General features: G+C 63.6%; 1 protein-coding gene across 14 annotated transcripts in view; it reads right to left on the reverse strand.

Moving 5' to 3' along the window:
• Window positions 1-19,604, reverse strand: part of Ift27 (intraflagellar transport 27) — a 33,246-nt gene that overhangs the window by 12,488 nt on the left and 1,154 nt on the right. For 6 of the 14 annotated variants that reach the window (XM_047548482.1, XM_047548474.1, XM_047548475.1 and 3 more), the window contains exons 2-7: window positions 18,629-18,718; window positions 15,865-15,941; window positions 15,505-15,564; window positions 14,337-14,396; window positions 13,006-13,123; window positions 12,118-12,227 (exon numbers count right to left, since the gene is read on the reverse strand). In XM_047548482.1, the coding sequence (XP_047404438.1) occupies window positions 12,118-12,227; window positions 13,006-13,123; window positions 14,337-14,396; window positions 15,505-15,564; window positions 15,865-15,941; window positions 18,629-18,718 (515 nt within the window). The other 8 variants (XM_047548481.1, XM_047548484.1, XM_047548487.1 and 5 more) reach the window with 8 other exon arrangements.

Below are 19,604 nucleotides of genomic sequence, written 5' to 3' on the forward strand. Positions count from 1 at the left end.
CAGGAGTTCTGGATGCCCAGTGCCCTCCTGCCCCTGAGCACTGGCAGGCTCTGTCACCGGAGGAACCCAGAGTAAAGCATGGTCAGTGTCCCACTAACACCGTGGGCAACGGGAGGGGACGGGGGCTGAAGAGTCTCTGAACGGAGTGTGAAAGTGCACGTGGGGGGCCCGGGGGGCTCAGGGTCCTCCCACCCCAGCCTCCACTGTCCTCTGGGAGGGCTCCAGTCCCGGGGGCCTTGGAGGGCTGCAAGCAGACAGGCCAACCTCTTCTGAGGACACGGGGACGGTGCCGGTGCCTGAGCTGTGCATGGGGCTGGCCAGGGTCATTCTCTGGGGATCCTTCTGGGGACCAACACTGACCACAGCCTGGGCGCCGCCCAGGGCAGGGGTACCTGGGCTCCGTGCCCCACACCCGCCTGCAGCGCTGTCTCCCGCCCTCTCGGCCACAGACTCTGGGCCTCTGGGGAGGGAGGGGCTGCACCAAGGAGCCCGGCCGGCAGCTGCAGCGGGTAGGCCAGCTGGGCCTCCCGAGCGCGCAGGCCCTGGGGCGGCACGTGGCTGCCCGGGTGCTGCTTCTGCCCCAGCGCCTGCGCCCGCCCCGCCGAGCAGATGGCCTCGTGAGTGAGCGCCAGCGGAACGGCCGGCCGCCAGCCCCTCTGCTCCTCGGCTCCCGGCCCCGCCTGCTGTCCTGAGCTCAGCTGGCCTGGCCACCGTGCAGCATGGCCTGGCAGGGCCTCTGCCACCCCGCCTGGCGCCCAGCAGTGCAGGGTGCGGAGATTGCGCCCTGGGGCTCCGCAGGGCCTGACCGCAGTGAGCCCCTCGCTGGGCGGCTTGTGTGGTGGCAGGACCTTCCCTGGGTCCCCGGAGAAAGGAAAGGGCGGCGTGTCTGCGAGGGCCTCCTGAGCGCCTGGCCTCGGCCTCCCCGGGGGCCACGCCCCTCCTGAGCGCATCCTCCGGGACAGCTGCTCCCCTGGGCCGGCCTCGCGGCTGGCGTCCTTCCCGGGTGCCCGCCCGTCTGCCTGGGCACGCGCTGCCTCCTGAGTGACCCTGACCTCACCTCCCTGGGCCTCAGTGTCCTGTCCCTCAAACGGGCAGAGTCCGTGGCCTGGGTGGTGTTGGGCGGGTGCGATGGAGCCGGGTCGCCGCCTGTCCTCTACCAGCAGCTCAGAGCTGCTCGCTGAGCCGGAAGTGGAGGTCCCTGCCCGTGTACAGAGGGCGGCCGGAGGCGGCCTGGGCGTGGGCGCTGGGTGGGCGTCCCCGGCCGTGAGGACAGAAGCCGCCCACCAGCCCCGGCGCTCCTAGGCAGCTCCTGCCGTCCTGGCCAGGAGGGAGGACGGTCCCTGCGGTGTGTGGCCGCTTCCCCCGCCCAGGGCTGCCACGGCCACAGCTGCACGTTCCCCTCCAACCTTCCACTCTCCAGAGGCAGTGGACGCGCGGCGGGTCCTACAGACGGGACAGCGGACCGAGGACCAGGGTGTTCCCTCCGCTCCCTCCTCCCGGGACCCCAGGCTTCCTCTTTGCGCAGGGGCTGCTCTGGCCCCGACCTGCAGACCAGCTCTGTCCCTCAGGCCACCTGGGCTCCGGAGCGAGAGAGCAGGGGCCATGCCGGAACCCCACCTACCGCCAGCCAGGAGGCCCCAGAGAGGCCGCTGTGGCGCTGGAGAGTGGTCTGAGCCGAGGCCAGTCCTGCACCCGTCTCACCTTGTGCTCCATGACTGTCGGGTGAGCAAATGAATGAAGGAAGCAACTGGAGGGTATGGGCACCCGGGTCCTGAAATCGCCCACTCCCTTCCCACCACAGCCCTCCTGCAGCTCCCGCTACACTCCAGGGACCACGCCAGGTCAGGGTGTCAAAGCCGAACACACCTCTTCTGCCCTGTGATGCCCTCGCCCAGTGCCCAGGAATGTCCACCTTTCATCACCCACACTCTCTGCCCCAGGACCTTTGCACGTGAGTTCCCTCTAGCAGGTACAGTTTCCCAACTTCACTGCTGGTTCCTGTCCTGCCTGACCATGCAGAGAGGCCCTTAACGGACAGCTTCCTCCCGGTAGCCTGCTCTGTAGCCTTGCTCTGAGGGCTTTGGTCTTTTCTTCCTGGGTTTTCTACAACTTGATATACGTATTTGTGAACCTCCTTGCTGTCCACCCCCAGTAGAATGTGCCCCGTGAGACATGAGGGGGTCTCGCCTGCCCTGTCAGCTGCAGACCCCGCTCCTGGAATGGCCCTGGCGCTCAGTGGTGCTCAGAGCCAGCGGGCCAGACCCGTGGGCTCTGCCTGGCTGGCCGTCAGGCCCTGCTCGCCTGCCCAGGGCTGCCGGGGACGGTCTGGCTGAGGCCTCCCAGCCCCAACTGGGCTCCCTCTAGACCCTTCTGGGGTCCCAGGGAGGGGGCCACTCATGCCTGGGGTCACGCGCAGGGTGGCCAGGTCTCCCGCCCTCAGGGGCCCTTTGGGTGGACAGTGGGGACAGCAGGCTGGCTCCGTGGGGTCGTCCAGGAGGTGACAGTGATGATACCTGGCCCTTGTTTGCTCTGGCCTGGGCTCAGCGCTCTGAGAAGACCCGCCGGTCACTCCTGCGCCTCGCGGGAGGAGGAGGTACGGGGCCTGGGGTGAGGCGACTCGCCCAGGTCACCCGCGAGGAGGTGGCGCAGCGGAGGCTGGCACCGAGGCGGCGGGACTCCAGAGCCTGGCACGATGGCGCCAGGCCTCGCGCTGTTTGTGGGCGGCGTCCCCGAACCCGCGTGCACAACAGGGACAGAGGTGAGACCCCTTCCCGGGCGCTGTCCTGAGACTCCCACGGCCGACGGCTGGGAACAGTGGCCGCAGGCCCGTGGCCTCCTCGGCCAGGACACAGAAGGTCAAGCGAGAGAGGCGCTGGCGAGCCTCGGGTGTGGCGGCAGGGCTCAGGGCCCGCCCGGCGCCCTCAGCTCCCCAGCCGGCAGCCCCGGGAGGCGGCCGAGCCGAGGGGCAGAGGGGCTCTCGGGGCCACGCCTGGGGCACCCGTCCGTGAGCCTGGGCGCCAAGCTCGCGCCTTGCCCTGGAAAGCGCGGTCTGGACGCGACGTGTGGACGGCACAGGGATCCTGGCTCCTCCAGAGAGGGTGCCGGGTGGAGCTGGGGCCTCGCGCATGCGGCAAGCGCCACCCCACGGAGCTCCCTCTAGCCCCGCTCCTGGCTGGACAGCAGGCCACAGCGCCCCGGGCATCCCTGGCCAGTGTGGCCCTGGTGGGGACAGTCGATGCTCGCTGTGGGCATGGCTTGGGCAATCGGAGGGCAGGTCACTTAGGACCCCACCAGCTCTGCCCCGGTATGTGGGCAGACAGGTAAAGGGCCGGGCGGCCTGGAGGGGTGTCCTGGCCACCCGCTGGGCGGCCTGACCGGCCGAGGCCGCTTTCCTGCGTACACGGCGTCTCTCACTCGCTCTTCTCATGTTTGGGATCCACTTTGGTTTTTAAGCTTCAGCAAACGAGAAAGAGGAGGTGGCGGAGGGACCGGCTGGAGCCAGGTCACCTCCAGGTGGTGGCAGCTCTGCCCGCCTCCCGGGCCCCAGCCAGGCCCAAGCCCAGACGGTCTTGCCAGAGCGCTGCCCACCCAGTGGGCCTCTGCGCCCTCAGGACACCGGCCTCCCGCCTGGGATCCGAGGGCAGCGCCACCCCCGACCCAGGGCTGCCGCAGCCGGCGTCCCCTCCCAGCCTGGCGGGCAGCCTGCTCCCAGGTCGCTGGACAGCAGCTCTAATTAGAAGGATCGAAGAGTCGTTGCCTCGCTCTGTTCTCAGCCTCGGTTCAATAGCTGCCTCGGAACTTCATCTGCCACCGTCACCGGCGGGCTGTGCCCAGGGCCCTCCGCACACCCATGGCCGGGGCTGCCGCGTCGGGGCCCCGGGGCTCCGTGGCCGCCCTGCCCCATGGCCGGGCCTCCCGTCCTCCTCTCCTTTCCGCGCGGTCCCTTTAGTTCCCTCTGGTTAGCACCCCAGCTGTGCAGGGCGCCCTCCCTGCTGGAGGGAGCGTGGCGCGTCCCGGTCTCTGCAGGGCCATTTGTCACGTGCTGTTAAAAGCCCTTTAAAAGTGCGCAGGCTTGGACCCGGAAGGTCCCCTCCCAGGAACCTGCCCTGCAGGGACACCGGGCGGGGCTCCGCGACGGCGCGCCCGCGCCTCCCGAGTGACAGCCGGCCACCTGCGCGGCCAGAGGGCCACCAGGGAGTCGTGGCATGAACCAGCCCGAGGAGGAGCCGGGAGGTGATGGGAGGCTGCGTGAGGACCAGACCTGAGACGCCCCCGGACGATGACCGTCCACCCATCAGCGGTGACGGTGGCCACAGGACAGCGCTGGCCTTGGCTTCAAACTGCCAACAGGGACAGTGACGGGTGCAATGGGAGGGTGGGCGTGGCGGACCTGGTGCCTCGGCTAACCGTCGGGGAAGCAGGTGCTGTCTGTCTGTCTGTCTCTGAATTCGTTTTCATGATTTAAAACAGAAATAAAATGACAAGTGAGACTTCATGTGTTTGTCTGGAAGTCGGGTCCACAGGGTGGTCAGGTGGGCAGGGAGGGCCAGCGCAGACGGGCACTTGCTCGTGGTTTCCGGTTCGAGCACGTATAGACCTTCACGTGCCGAGGCGGGAGACGGCGTCCACCGCCCGGATGAGAGCCTGGGGGCTCTGAGGAGGCTGGCCTCACTCTGTGGGCCTCCCTGCAGTTTCTTCCTCTTCCTTCTCCTTGTTTTGCAGTTAAACATTTATCACTTTCATGTTCATAAGAAAACAATAGCTATTTTCCAGATAAAATAGATATTTCCTTAGAAAATCTGGAAATCACCTATTGTGCATATAACGTTTCCTACATATCATGCCTTGAAAAAAGAGGCTTTTACGTTTCTTAATCCACACACAAAAATTGGCGAAGTTGGTGATATTCTCATTTGATCAAATGGGAAGCTGAGGAACAGAGGGGGTAAGTGCCTTGCCTAAGAACACACAGCAGTAATTCTATTTTGGGTGCTCTTTCCACTAACCCCCAGCTGCTTCTAAGGATCCACAAGGAAGAGCAGATACCGTCCTTCCTCCAGAAACCCACTCTGTGCTCTCCTGGTCTCTAGCCCCCCATGCCGCCCTGGTCTCTCCCTTCTGCCCCACAGCCGGTTGCACGATGGCCTCGGTGACTGCGCACTCTCCTCACGTCTCAGTGGCTCGTGAGCGGCCTGCTCAGTATCCCCCGACGAGTCTTCCCCGAGTCTTCGGGGTGGACAGAGCTCTCTGCCCCGCCTCCTGTTTATCCGCTCTGCTTCCCAGTTGGGCAGAAGCGGGGCGGCATGGGCATGGCGTCCCTGAGCGTCGTGGTGCCCGGGGCCAGCGCTGGGCTCCTCACCCGACGTCTCTGAAGTCAGTAAAGGAGGGCGTTGAAGACGCAGCACATTCCGCAGCCTGAGGACCCTCGACCGTGCTCCCCAACTCCAGCTCAGGCTGTCGGCCCAGCTCGCCCCACCGCCCGCCTGCAGGCCCCTCCGGCCGCCGTCCCCCAGCCTTCCCGGCCGGTCATTCGGGAGCAGAGGTCGAGCTGAGTCACCAAAGCCTTCGGCGGCTCCCCACTTCTCTCTGAAAAGCCTCCCATTCCTCTGCTCTGAGCAAAACCCCTTCAAACTCGCTCACCCTGCGTGCGGCTGCCCTCTGACCCTCGCCTCCCAAGGTCAGGGCGGTTCTCTTGCCCGAACGCACATTGCACCTCCCTCGAGAGGGTCCAGCTTGGTGCCTCAGGGCCTTGGCAGCCCCTTGTCTGGAATGCGTCCCAGCAGCAGGGACTCCCGCCCCCGCCCCCGCCTGCCAGACATGGCGCTGTCCCTGGGCCCAGGCTCTTCCCGCGACTGCACAGAGGTGGCCGGGACAGGAAGGCCGACCCGGGAGGCTCCCCTGGCTCCGGGTGGGCTTGGCACGGTCTTCAGTCCTGACTGGGATCAGCTGATCTGTTCTTCCCGCCCCCCCAGCGGGGCCAGGAAAGTCTTAGTCCCCAACGTCCAGCTGTGTGCTGGCTGGGCTCCGCGGGGCGCTCGCCGGGCCTGTGTGCGGCCCTGGGTTCGCGTCTCAGCACCACAGACACAAGTGAATAAAATAAAGGCCCATCAACAACTAAAACCACCAGAAAACCAGAAAAACCCACACCCTCGACGCCTCAGCACCGAGGCCCAAGGCCTTCCCACAGCCCCTGCTGCCCGCCGCCCCTGGCCCTGAGCCTCCCTGGGCCCCGCGGTGCACCGTCCCAGCCACAGGAACGGCTCCAGGCGGCCGGGGACCAGGGCTGCCTCCCACACAGCCTCCCTGGAAGCACGGCCTCCCCAGGCCCTCGGCCCGCCACCCTCCCACGCACCCTCCCGCTGGGGAACCAGGTGAGGCCAAGGGCGGCCAAGGGGCCAGCACACGCCCAGGCCTCGCACAGCAGGACGGATGCCGTGGAGGCTGAGGACCTTCCTCTCTGCCCCTCAGCCTCCGGGAGGCCCTGCTGGCCACTCCAGGGAGGGACGGGGCGACCCGCCCGTGCCCTCCTGCTCATCTTGCAGTCCCGAGCTGGCCGCTGGGGACCGAGTGGCCACGTTCCTCCTGAGGGGTGCCTCAGGGTGCCAGTCGGTCTGGCCTCTCTCCAGTCCTGCTCAACGTCACCTCGAGGACACTGCAGCTGCCCCTGGCCCGCACACCCTCCCCTAACCCCTGACCACCACAACCTGTGGTCAGACAGCTGTCCTCCCAGAGGACACCAGCCCGAGGGCACGAGCCTCGCCGGGAGGCAAGTCCTGCACCTGGAAGAGGGCCTGGCACGAGACGTGTGCGCCTGGTCACCGTCGGCTCACTGGGCCCAGGACGGTACTAGTGGCCGCTCCCCAGGCTCCCAGCATAATGCTGGGCACGAGGAGGACGGGGAGGTGGGGGCGGCTCCTGGCGGCCAAGGAATGTGACCTTGAGGCTGCGACTCCTCGGCACCAACTGTCCAGTCCCAGGCCCTGGGTGCAGCTTGGGGTGACGGGAAACACTGCCCGCCACGTCCCCTTGGTCCAGCATTCAGGCTCCCACGTGGGACACAGGCCAGCACCTTGGGGTCACCAGGGCCTAGGACGATGCCCGGGGCGGCCTCTGCCCTGGGTAGTGACTTGGTGGTGGCCTGGGCAGAGCCTGGGTGACTGCAGGCTGGAGCCACCTGTTACCCGTCCTGCGACCCCAGGCAGCCTGACCCCACCCACGCGGGGAGGGGAGGGGACGGGGAGCGAGAACAGGCCGTGGCGCCCCTGCTGCTCCCGAGCGGTGGGCTGTCCAGAGCGGGGGACGGCGAGGTCAGCTAGAATGCCCGGGCAGTCGGGCAGGTCCTACCCGGGAGGCAGATTCAGTCCATGGCTGCCATGACCCCGGGACACACCCAGGTCTGCCCACCCAGCCCGGGGCAGAGGCCGGGGACTGACGGGAGGGATGGGGCTGGGAAGGGCGAAGCCACAGGACCACAGCGGGCAGCAAGGCGGCCAGGGGCCTCTGTGGGTCTCAGCGGGGCATCTGGAGGGACGGAGCTGGAGCAGAGGCAGGATGGAGAGGCGGAGCGCGGCGCAGGGGGACGGCTGCCCGGCTCACTGAGAAGTGGCCCTGAGGGAAGAGGCTGGGCGGGGGCTCCTGGGTGTGCAGGGCTGCCCTTCACAGGACGAGGCTCCGGGAGGGCACTGCCCGGCCAGGGACAGCGGTCCCCTCCAGGGAGCTGGGACAGGCCCGGCCTCACTTCGGCCATGGAGTCCAGGCTGTGCCCAAACCGCGGTGGCCTGCTGGCCCGGTGCAAGGCCCTCCGCACCCAGCCATGCGGTGGACGGGACCCCCACTCCAACAGTGGTGACCCCCAGAGGGGCAGGGCTCCCGGGGGTGCTGCGCAGGACCGGCAGGGCCAGGGCTGCCGGCCAAGGACGGACACAGCGCTCCTGGGTCTCCTCCTGATTTTATTCGCGGATGCAGAGGCCGTCCAGCTCCGCTCGCCTTCCCGGGAGACGCCGCCGCCGCGCCTCACACCAGGGTGTGGAACGTCTCCACCCTCTCCTGGTACAGCTGGTGGAACTGCTTGGCCAGGAAGTGGAAAGGGGCTTCGTAGTTCTCCAGCTCCTTCTGCGGGGACGGGAGAGGCCGTGAGCCCAGCACGGGCCGCGCCACCCAGCCCGACTGAGCCTCCCACCGAGCCGGCTCTGTGAGGAGGACCCGAGGCCCAGGAAGGGATCCGTGGCAGGGCAGCGTCTGGACCTGGGCCCGTTTCCAGAGCCTGTCCTTTGGGCCACTCTGGCTCTAGGTGACAGGATGTGAAAATGAGACCCCCGCTGGTTTAGTTTGACAGACGCCCCAAAGGCCAGAGAAAGACAGCAGATGGAGCCCAGGCTGCAGAGGAGAGCCTGGCGGGCCGGCCGGGAGGCCCCGAGGGGCGTTTCCCCGGGGAGGCCCCGCTCTCCTGCACCCCCGTCGAGGGTTTCAAGAGAGCCCGAGGCCGCAGGCCGGGTGAGGTGGCCGGCTGCTCTGGCGGCCCAGGCAGGACAGGCTGCCAGGGGGACAGCTGGCTCTGCCTCCTGCCAGGTGACAGGCCTGCGTGTGGCAGAGCTCCCCCCTGGAGGGTGGGGCCGGCGGGTCCACACGGGAGCCAATGGAGCACCTTAACGGACCCTGCTGGGACTGCCAGGAGGCAGGCAGGGCGTCTCTGAAGCCCCCGCAGCATCAGCCTGACACCCCAAGGCCCAGGGTGGGTCGTGGTGGACCCCGCAGCACGCCGCCCGCTGGCTCTGCCTCTGCCCTCCCCACGGCCTGCCAGGGAGAGACCTCCAGACAAGTCCAGAGCGCCCACCCTGGCCCAGGACTGGGCCCGGAGCAGCTGACATCAGGAGTATTTTCATGACTCCAGGGTCCAGAGGACGTTTTCGTCGTCTGCGGGAACAGGAAGGTTAAGGACGCGCCCCACGCTGTATCCAAGGGGATCAACCGGCTCGCCAGGGTGAGCCAGCCGCAGCCCGAGCTCCTCGGCCACCGCACTCCTGACGTGTGGCCTGTGCGTTTTTGATTTTTTAAGAAGCAAGTTGCAGAAGGAAGAACCCACTATACCCTGGACAGCAGCTGAAGCGCAGAACCTATTTCGAGGACGTCCTCGTGGCGGGCAGGGGCGCAGCCTTGCCAGGGACGGTGAAGTATCCCCAACGCAAGGACGCGGGAATCAGGGAGGGCGCAGGGGCTGGGAAGGGGCGGCCCAGCAGTCTGGCCCTCAGCCACCTCCGCCCAGGTCCCCAGGTGAGGCGGGGGCTTTCCCAGAACCAGTCAGGAGGCGAGAAACCAGCAAAGGGACCCAGGTCTGTGGCACGTCCCCTGGGCTTTCCATCCAGGGACAGCCCGAGGGAGAAGGCGGGCAGCTGAAGCCCCTTTCTAAGCTCGCAGCGCTGAGGGCCTCACGCCTGGTGCCCACCCCCCAGCAGACAGAAGAGCACAGCTCCCCGACCCGGCCGGCTGCGCAGCCACCAAGTCAGCCAGTCACACGTCTGTTCACAGCACAGCTCGGCACTGAGTGGAGCGGAAAGAGACGGGGCCACGCGGCTGGGCTCCAGGTTTCTAAGTGAGTTCAAAAGCTCTCCAATGCACCATCTCGGGAGAACCCGGCATAAAAAGAAAGGAATTCAAGTCCGCGAGCCCCAACGGCACCATGGAGAGCTCCCGGGATGGACGTCCATCAAGCCACTTTCCAAGGGCACGAAGTGGCTGCCAGACAGGGATCCTTTCCTCAAGCGGCTGATGGCGACCTCAATGCGGAGTTTGGACCCTGGCAGGTCTGTCAGAGGAGGACCCTTAGCCTGGACCCAGACTGACCCTCAACCCTGCCTAGAGCTCTCCCCGAGGCAGTTATGCCCGGTTCTGCGGGAGGTCAGTGAGCGCCCCTCTAGAAGGCCCAGCTTTCCCTGGACGGCCCTGGTCCTGGTCCTACTGTCAGCTGTGCAACCGGAGACAGCTACACAACCTTTCGGTTTGTCAGTGGCACAAGAGGGACGGGAGCAGCTGCCTGTGCGCTGCTATGAAGCCCAGGCGGAGCGTGCGGAGCGTGTGGATCGCGCGCACACGGCAGGCCCTCAGCAGACCTGGTGCCCTCCTCCCGCTACCTGGGAGCCGCTACCTGGGAGCGCAGTAGTCCGTGGGTCCTTCTGGCTCACCTGTAATGTCTCACAGTGACCAACACTGTTCTTTCTGTCGTTGTTTTAACATTTTAATTTTTGTTTAAAAAAATACTTTTGAAGCTGGGCACAGTGGTGCACACTGGCAATCCCAGCGGCTCAGGAGGCCGAGGCAGGAGGATGGCGAGTTCCAGCGAGGCGCTAAGCAACTCAGTGAGACCCTGTCTCTAAATAAAACTAGGCTGGGGACGTGGCTCAGGGGTCGAGTGCCCCTGGGTTCAATCCCCAGTACCGAAAAAAATTAAAAAAATAAAAAATAAATAAATAAATGAATATTTTTTGATTTTTTTTTGGTTCCCAAATTTCAAACCTTGAGGGGTGCTGGGCAGCCAAAGGCAGGCTCTCCTGGGTCAGCAGGCGGCGCCTAGGAAGGAGAGCAGCGCCTTGGTGCCAGGACCGGCTGCATCCCGGAGGGCGCGCGGTTGTGTCCCTTTGTAATTACGGCCTTCTTCACGGACGGCCAGGGTGGCGCATGCAAATCAGCTCGGGAACTAGTTCCCTCGCACAGGACGCCAGGGGCCTCCTGCGGCTCCTCAAGCGTGACCCATCCCCCGCGCCCCACCGCCTCAACACCCAGCGTGGCCCCTAGCGACTCTTGTGTTAGGGGGACTTTAATTTTTGAATTCTGGGAAATACAGGATATTGGGTGAGGGACAATTTCAGAATGTGCATGGGGGGAGGTTCAGGGAGACCGTGTGCTCTGGGGGTCCCACTCACCACTTCCTTCACGCAGAGGTGTCTGCACAGACCAGGGACCCCACCCGGCCCACGGGCTCTAATGTGAACTCCATTAATTTGACATTTGTGATAACTGACCAGAGGCAGGGGTGACATTTACCTCTGTACGATCTGGTGAGTGATAACAGTAAACGCCAGACACAGGGGAACATTGTGCCTTAACAAAGCTGATGTTACCTGGGCATCTGCGGCTGGGCCAGCCCCTCCACCGGGGGCACTTTGCCAGCCCCCTCCACAGGTGTGGAGCCTGAGGCTCGGCCCTGGAGCACACCCAGAGGCCTGCGGCTGGTGGCTCCTGGCCACCCAGGTGGGGTGCTCGCTGCCCGGGAAGGCGCCACCCGGGGTTAGAGGCCTGGGGTTAGGACGGCGGCCCTGCCTGTTTGGTGGCTGTAGCGTATGGACTGCCCACTGACTGCTGAAGCCAAAGAATCAGGTCCAGAGCCCAAGGTGAGGTCTCAGCGCTGTGCCTGGCCCGGCGGGGCTGCCAGGCAAGCCCTGCTGGCCCTGAGATGGACGCTCTGGACCTGCTCCTGCAGGGCGCACCTCACGCCAGGCGTCCGGCGCGGGCGAACGGTCACACACCAGCAGGGGCTGGGCTTCCGAACTCCCACGGAAGGGGGCCCTCAGCGTGGGGCCCAGTCATGCCCTGCAAGTCCTAACAACGCTGGTGACAGATCAGACTTGTCTCTCCCTCCTCAAGGGACCTTGCTGACTTTGGTGGCACACTGTGACTTGGAGTCACCTTGGGGCTGCGGCCACCACCGGGGATGAGAAGCTTGGATCCTCCCTCGGGCCCCACCCTATACTGGCGGGAAAGCTTGACGGAGTCACTTTCACTTCCTCAACACTACGGAACTCAGGGCCGACTCCTGGCTCACGAGGCTGATGGGGAGGGTTGCAGGGGTCGCGGGCTGACATCACTGTCACCTCTGAGGCCCACACAGACACCAAGGGCCGGTGGCCAGCACCACGCCCTGGGCTGGCTTCCTAAGGGGCACGGCTTGTCGGGGGTCGCGTTCCTGCAACACACCAGTGACTGCAGCAGGGAGGGAGTTCTGGGCTGGGAAAGCGCACGACAGCCCCAGCGAGACCCCAGACGGCGTGGCCACCGGACACTGCGGCCGTGACGGCCCTCCCAGCAGAGGCCACCCAGCCGCAGCGGCGTAGCGCGGACACTCACCGCAGATGTTTCGAAACATTCCAGGCCCTGGCTCAGCGCCCACGCCCGGGCCTGGGCTGAGTCCACCGTCCGCCTGCCGGCCAGGTCTGTCTTGTTTCCCACCAGGACACCTGCTCGGGGACAAGAGAAGGGCCGCTGGGCAGTGGCAGGGCAGCAGCAGAGGCAGGAGGCGACGTGCGCCCCGGGCCCGGGGGGCGGCCTTGAGGCGAAGGTGAGCTTCGCTTCTGACACACACAAGCTCATTTTCCCTGGGCTTCGCGTGTTCCTGCGTCCCTTGTCTTATTAAGGCTGCAGGTCCTGAGAAGGCCAAGGCCAAATTTATGTGTGCGTCTGCGGTAATTCCTAGCTCATGGAGCGCACTTTAAAACGGTCATTAATACTAATCCCGGGTCTGGGCTCCGAGTCAGGGGCGCAGAGGTAATTTAGTCCTGCTCCCCGCTGCATCGGCTGGGGCTCATTTCTGAGCCGTCTCTGGAGATCGCTTCCCTGTCTGTAATGAGGAGAATTTGTTGATCTCACGTAGGGATGCGGGATAAACTGATTCAGAGCATTCAGAAGGCACACAGGACTGGGATGAAACTTGGACCCCACACAGAGGAGAAAATGAGGCCTTCTTCCCTGGGGTGGCTTTCTGGGAACATCCATTCCTATTACACACCTCCCCCCTTGTCACCTGGAGTCCCACGAGGACTGCTGGCTGGGGCACCATCCCGTGTGCCCAGGAGAAGGCGGCTGGCGCTGGCTGAGCCGGCACAGCTGCTGAGAGGCAGAGCAGTCTGGCTGTCAAGGTCAAAGCTAGGGGCCCTGTTTGGAACCCACAGCCACCCCTGCGGTGGCCTGGAGCTCTCAGCTCAGGACAGGGTGCTGCGGGAACAGATGTAGCCCTACCTGGCAGGATGGAGCCTGGAGCCTGTGCCCGGGCCTTCTCCAGCCACTTGCCGCAGCTGCTGAAGGACTGCTCGCTGGTCACGTCGTAGACCAGACACAGGATGTTGGGACTCTCCCACTGCATGGGGACAGGAAGGGCCCAGGTCAGAAACATGATGGGGACTCCCAGGCTGGGGCAAATCTGGCCTTTAGGCAGGGGATGTGGGGGTGGGGGGCACGAGAAGCCACAGGGCGGCCCGGGAACCACTATGGAAGTACCCCTGTGCCCAGTGGCAGCAGGCTGGGGAGACAGGCCAGGCTCTGGGCCGGGGCCCTGTGTGCCACTGTGGAACTCGGCCCTTTTTCCAAGCTGTGCTTGGAGAGTCGGCCCAGGACTGGCTGGGACCTCTCCCTACGATGCTGGTCCTGGAGGCCCCGGAAGCTACTGGCCCTCCTCCAGGTGGAGTCAGGGACTCTGGCTGCAGCCACGGTGACCTCCCCTGGGTACATCAGGAGACACCTCAGTGTGACTCCCTTCTCCAGGCCTCAGTGAGGCCCCAGGCAGGCGGCGTCAGGCTGAAGCCGAGGGTGAGCTGGCGGCAGACGCGAACTACGGGGGGCGCGGCCTGCCTTGCCGCGGACGTCTTTCTTTCTTTTTAAATCAGGGCTGGCGATGCTCAGCACCAGGCCACGCACACGGTGGGTGTCTGGTAAAGATCATGGATCGGTGCGTGACGTCGACCCTGCATGAGGTTCCATCATGGCTCCACTGCTCTTAGACAACAAAACGGGAAGGAAACAGTTTCCACGACGTGCTGTTCCTGGGAGGCAGGAGGCTCCGGGAATTCCAGGCTTCTAATTAGCAGCCTGCCCGGTCAGAGGGCCTGTTCCCAAGCTGGGGCCCGGAGGAGGGCGAAGGCTGGTGGGCATGGGCACGGTGAGACGGGCGGCAGCAGGGCCATCCAGAGCCCCGCAGAACAGCAGAACATGCCTGGGGCAGGGCAGGACGGGAAGCCTCAGCTGGGCCAGGACGCTGCCTGGCCAGGGGGAGATGTTTGGCCCTGTCCTGGGCGTTGATGCTGAAAGGAGCCCTCAGGAGGGCTCTCCAGGGAGGAGGCCGGGGACGGGCTGCAGGGACGGGCCCACAGCTCTGGTACCTTTGGGACTTGGGTCATTCCAGGCATTAGCTCCCTACCCGTCACAGGGCCACACGCAGCAGGGAGTGATGCCCCGTGGAGATTCAGCCACGGCAGCCGAGCCACGCCGCGGTGTGTGGAAGTCAGGTTGGAGCACCCTAAGGGGTGACCTGTTTGGCAGGAGGTGGTGGAGGAGGAAGGTCGTGTGCTACTTGCCAATTTATCCAGCATTTCAGAAAACAGCTCCTTGCCGGCCGAGTCAAAAATGAAGAGCTCCTGCAATCAGAGAGCCAGGTCCAGCCAAGTGTGCCAGGGAAGACCACTGGCCGCGGGCTCCCCTACCACCCTGTCGCCCATTCCCACAGACTGGGCTTGGTGGCGACGTGCGCGCACCCGCGTGCATACAAGTTTCACACGCACGCTTTCCCTGGGCATGAGAGAGACAGGAGGAGGGACTCCAGCCCGCCCGGGAGGCAGTGGCCGGGTCCCCACCCCACCCAGTGTGATCTGCAGGGAGCCTCACCTCTCCTGACCCAAGTGCAAAAGTTCCAGGAGGAGACTGGCTCCCACCTGGCAGAACAGAATGCTAAACAGGCCAGAGCGCTCTGGATTCCAAAAGGTCACCCTGCACTTTGTTAACCAAATTGATTTTCAAATCTTCAACATTCTTTTTAAAGGAGGTCACTGAGTAGGCCTGGGGAGGTGTTTAAAGTAGGCCAGTCTGTCATCTTCTGGGATGGCTACGGTGCCATTCGCAGGGCACCAGGTGCCCCTTCCCACCTGTCCCGCCTCACCTGGCCCAGGCGGGAGCCCCTCCCTGATGCACTGTCCACGGAAGGTCCTTTAGTCCCCTCGAGGTCCACCCAGAGCGGACCCCCTGCTGGCTTCTGACCCCTGGCCCCGGCCAGCTCTGTGAATGTGCCGCCCTGCCACCTGCAGACGGCTGCCGGCCTTCTCCTCCATCCTGTCCCTGGGCCTTCTCCTCCATCCTGTCCCTGGGCCTTCTCCTCCATCCTGTCCCTGGGCCTTCTCCTCCAACCTGTCCCTGCGCAGGGAGCTGACGCTCGCGGCCTGTCCTTGGCTCATGGATCTCTGTAAGAATCTGGAGAGAGCTACAGGCCTCCTGCCAGGAAGGGACGCAAATGACGTCTTGCATTGAACTTCAAGAGCTCTGGGTTCCCGCAGAGGGACGCAGGCCAAAGACCTTGACACTGGAGAGCCAGCTCTTCTGGCACCCCAACCCCTGGGTCCCTCTCGAATGATTCCTGTGCTCCCTGTCCTGCTTGCGATCTCAGGTGATCTGGGCCCAGTCCCTGCACTGGTCCTCCCGGGAGAGGACCTGGGCCCGTGGGCGGAGCTGGGCCGGGGTTGGCTGGGCACTCACCACGCTGTCGCTGGTGTCGGGAATCGGCACTGTCTTCACCACCAAGTCCACCCCCGCTGTCTGGAGAGACACCACGCACACGGGTGTCAGCAGTGATGCCGAGGGATGTCCCCAGCCCAGTGCCTGTGCCCCAGTGGGAGGGGCCACGACTACAGGAGTCAGGGCCCCGGTTGCCCACCACCCTGCCCATGAGCGAGCTGCGCTCTGGCCAGTCCACTCTGCAGACTGCGCCTCCCTACGGCCAGGGGGACATGGTCACCTGGGCAGCCTGTTGGGCCCCTTGGGCTGCAGGCAAGGTTCTACAGAGTCACTCCCTCGGCCAGCGGTCTCTCTAGGCCACGCAGGCCCGGCCACACTCACCAGGGTGTAGTTCTGGAAGTGCACCCCATCGCTGCGGAAGATGTGCGCCAGGGCGGTCTTGCCCACGGCCGGGTCTCCTGAAGCCAGAGCAGAAGAAAAGCACCGCTTCAGTCCCACCGGACTCGAGAAGCTCCTGAAGTCCTGACGGAAGGAGCAGAGAGCGGGCGACTCGAGCCCCAGCTGGCCCAGCACCTGGACCGTGTGTGCGTTTCCGGGAGACCCGAAGCCAGAGCTAGGGTGCCACCCCGAAAGCCACTGCCAAGGGACACTCGCACCTGACCCTGGAGTGCGGCCGGGCCTCTCCACCAAGCCCCTGCAGCTGTGGCCACTCTGCCACCAGCTTATGTCACGGTTTTCAGTCTGGGGTCTGAGCCTGTCACGGGACCGGCAGCTCTGCCCACGCCCTGCCTCCTCTGCCGCCGGGCGTTCCTACGTGTGGCCTCCAGCCCTGGAGAACAGAGCCTCTAGGCCTGCCCTCCTTCCCTCTGACTCGCAGCTCTGGGTCACCTCGGCCCGGCCTCCCTGCACAGCCTGCGAGTCTGCTCAGGTTCCAGCTGCCACTTTCTACCTGTGAGACCGTGACTGACTGCTCGTGACCTCCGCCGTGAGTCGCCACTCAGCACTGGCTTTTCTTCCTGCCACCGCTTCTTAGAAGGGAACAACCTGTCCTGGGCGGCCCTCAGGGACCCACACACATGCCTTCCTTCCCAGCCTGTGCCTCTGCTTCCCTACCATCACCCGACAGAGGAAGAGACTGAGGCTCAGAGAAGCTGGGTGGCCTGCCTAGGATTCCAACATGGTGCTTGTGTCCCTAGGCCAGTCCTCTGCTGAGGTCAGAGGCCAGTTCTGGCCTGTTTTATAATACTGTCCCTCCAGGACACCGGTGCCACAGCCTGGACTGTGGCACCGCCTGTCCAGAGCACAGCACTTTGCTCCCTCGTGCCTCGAGGCAGATGCCCTCCTGACGCCAGCTCTGCTCCTGAATGGGGTGGGAGCCGGCTCTTCCTGCTCGTGGACCCACAGACTGGCTCCGGCTCACTCCTCTGACCGACAGTCACCGCGCTCAAGGGAAGACGCCTGTGCAGGCTCCGAGGAGGGACGGGGACAGGGCTGGGCATCGGGCGTCTGAGGCGCAGCGGGGCCCAGTGCCCACCTGCCAGTGGGGAGGCTCCCCGGCTGCAGCCAGGAGCCCCGTGCACAGGCGGGCAAGAGGCCAGGCCGACCTAACCACCAGCTCCAGGGCTTCTCTCAGTGCCCGTCCCTGACGTCTGGGAGGGCAGGGCAGCCTGAAGCCAGGCCCTTCTTCCCAAGCCAGTCCGCTGGCCTCCTGACCCCCACAGGCCCACCCGGCCTCCCGGGGGCGGCCATGGCTTAGTGGACCCTGCCAGGCGTAGCTTCTGTTTCCCCTGGACCCTGACGTGTGCAGGCCCTGGTTCCAGGAGGGGTCTCAAAACAGACCCCACAGAACAGTCTGGGACTGGCTGGGCTGCCACAGGCCCTGGCGCAGAGCAGAGCTCTTTGCCAGCGGGAGACGGGCCCTAGTGACCCGTAGCCCCTCCTCAGGGGCCCACCTTCAGCGCAGGGTCCGTCTCTAGGTTGCCAACGGCCCGCTGTCCCTGCCCCAAGTCCTCTGGGGGCTTCCTGCTGGCTCTGAGGAACCAATCCCATCAATAAAATCTCTCCATTAAAAGGTCAAAAGCATTTTGTATGGACGGCCTTGGCTGGCGACGCTGCCCACGGGCCTCACCTGGCCTCCTGGCCCTGCCCCAGGCCAGCCCAGCAGTGACAGCTGGACGGTGCCCTAGTCCTCTCCCACAGAGCCTGCTGGGCTTCCTCTCTCATTCTGGTGGGGCTGGGAATCAAACCTGGGCCTCGTGCATGGCCCCAGGTCCCTGCAGTTCTTTCTAGTTGTCCCCAGAAGCTGGGCTCTGCGCTCCTGTTCCCTGGGTCCCTCAAGGCCGCCTCTTCAAGCCAAGCTCAAACCCGCCCGCTCACTCCAGGAAAAGCTCACTTGGTGCCCTCCTTCCCGGCCTGAGTCACCTCTCCCTTCCTTGTCTTCTCCAGGGTGGTGATGTGGGTCACTGAGGAACGAGATCTGACATCGGGACTACCTCCACGCACAGGAGAGGCAGTACTTAAGCACACGGTATCCCACAGTACTTAAGCGCACGGTATCCCACAGTACTTAAGCGCACGGTATCCCACAGTACTTAAGCACATGGTATCCCACAGTACTTAAGGGCATGGTATCCCACAGTACTTAAGTGCACAGTAGTCCATGGTACTAGTATCTGTAAATGAGATAACAGTACCCACTTCATAGCATTGTTATGGAGATTTAATGAATTAATGTACAGCACCTAACACATGGTAATTACTATTTTTTTAACCAAATAAATTATAGATAAATGCCAAGTGTGTTTTTTGTTTCTCCGTCTGAACCAGAACAAGTAGCAGCTGGGTTCTGGGGACTGGCAGGTGCCTGTGCTTGAAGATGCTCACTCGGTGGCTGTCACACAGCCCCTGCCCACCTCAGCCCCTGCGCACCTCAGCCCTTCCTGAGTGTGGGGCCGGTCGTTCATCCATGCACTTGGCACGGTGACTCATAGTAGATACTCAATAAATGTCTGCTGTGTGAGTATCGCTGGAGTTGAATATCAGGTCCCCTGATGTCCAGGGGACCTGGTCAGGGGTGAAAGGGAAAATAAAAGCAGTGAGGGGAGTGTGGAGGGTCTGGAGGTGCTGCCAAGACAGGCTGACTCACTGGGCTGAGGTCTTGTGGTCCCTGGAGACTTCCGAAAGGAGATGCCCTTGAGGTCTTCAAAGGCCATGCCGGGGTTCCGGAGCCACTGACCTAGGTCATGATGGCAATCAGGTGCAACAAGTACCAAGAAAGTGGGGTCAAAAAGGGCAAAGGAACAAGGACTCAGCACAATGGAACTTGGGTTAAGAACAAAGCCCTGGAAATCAGATCATCTAGGTTTGGATCCAGGGTCTGAACTGTAGCTCTACTGCTGCCGGCTGTGTGACCCAGGGCAAGTGCCCTCACCTCTCTGGGCCTCATTTGCCTCATCTGTAAACAAGAACCACAGAAGTACCAAGCTGTGAGGACTCAGTGAGGCAAGAAAAGAGGATCTAGCATAGTGCTAGAACACAGTACTCAGAAGTCAGCTCCATGAAGGAAGCGCAATTAAAAGAGAGGTGAGAAAGAACATTCAGAAAGACCGTTTCAAAAAAAAATCTAACTTTAGAAAAAGGAAACAGTCCCACCTTATCCATGGGGAAACTGCAGCTCAAGGAAGCAGCCAGGAAGAGAGCAGCCGGGATTGGTTTTGTTATACAACATCGCCTCCCCTGGCGCTCTGCAAACCAGAGGTTCTCTTGAGAACCACTCATTTCTTTTGCTCCAGTATGATCTGAATCACCGCTGTCAGTCATCTTTCTGTGTCTCCCTTTTATTTCCAAATTAGAAAAGTCATTAAAAATACTATCATCTATTTTCAGTCTGAGAGACGGGAGTAAAAAGGAACCTTTTTTTTTTCTTCATAGAATTTCTCACCACTTGTTAGGGAAGACTGGCGAAGTCACAGGTCTCAACACAAATTCAGGGATTTGAGTGTGGAAATTCCTGTGCGTGACCTTCACTAGGCGTTGACCCTGGGTAACACTTCCCAATGTCTCGGTAAGGTCAGGGCAACACAGAACTACCCAGCGTGCTATGGTGAGAGGATTAAAGGGAA

This window comes from Sciurus carolinensis, chromosome 4 (assembly GCF_902686445.1).
Source record: "Sciurus carolinensis chromosome 4, mSciCar1.2, whole genome shotgun sequence".
NCBI lineage: Eukaryota > Metazoa > Chordata > Mammalia > Rodentia > Sciuridae > Sciurus > Sciurus carolinensis.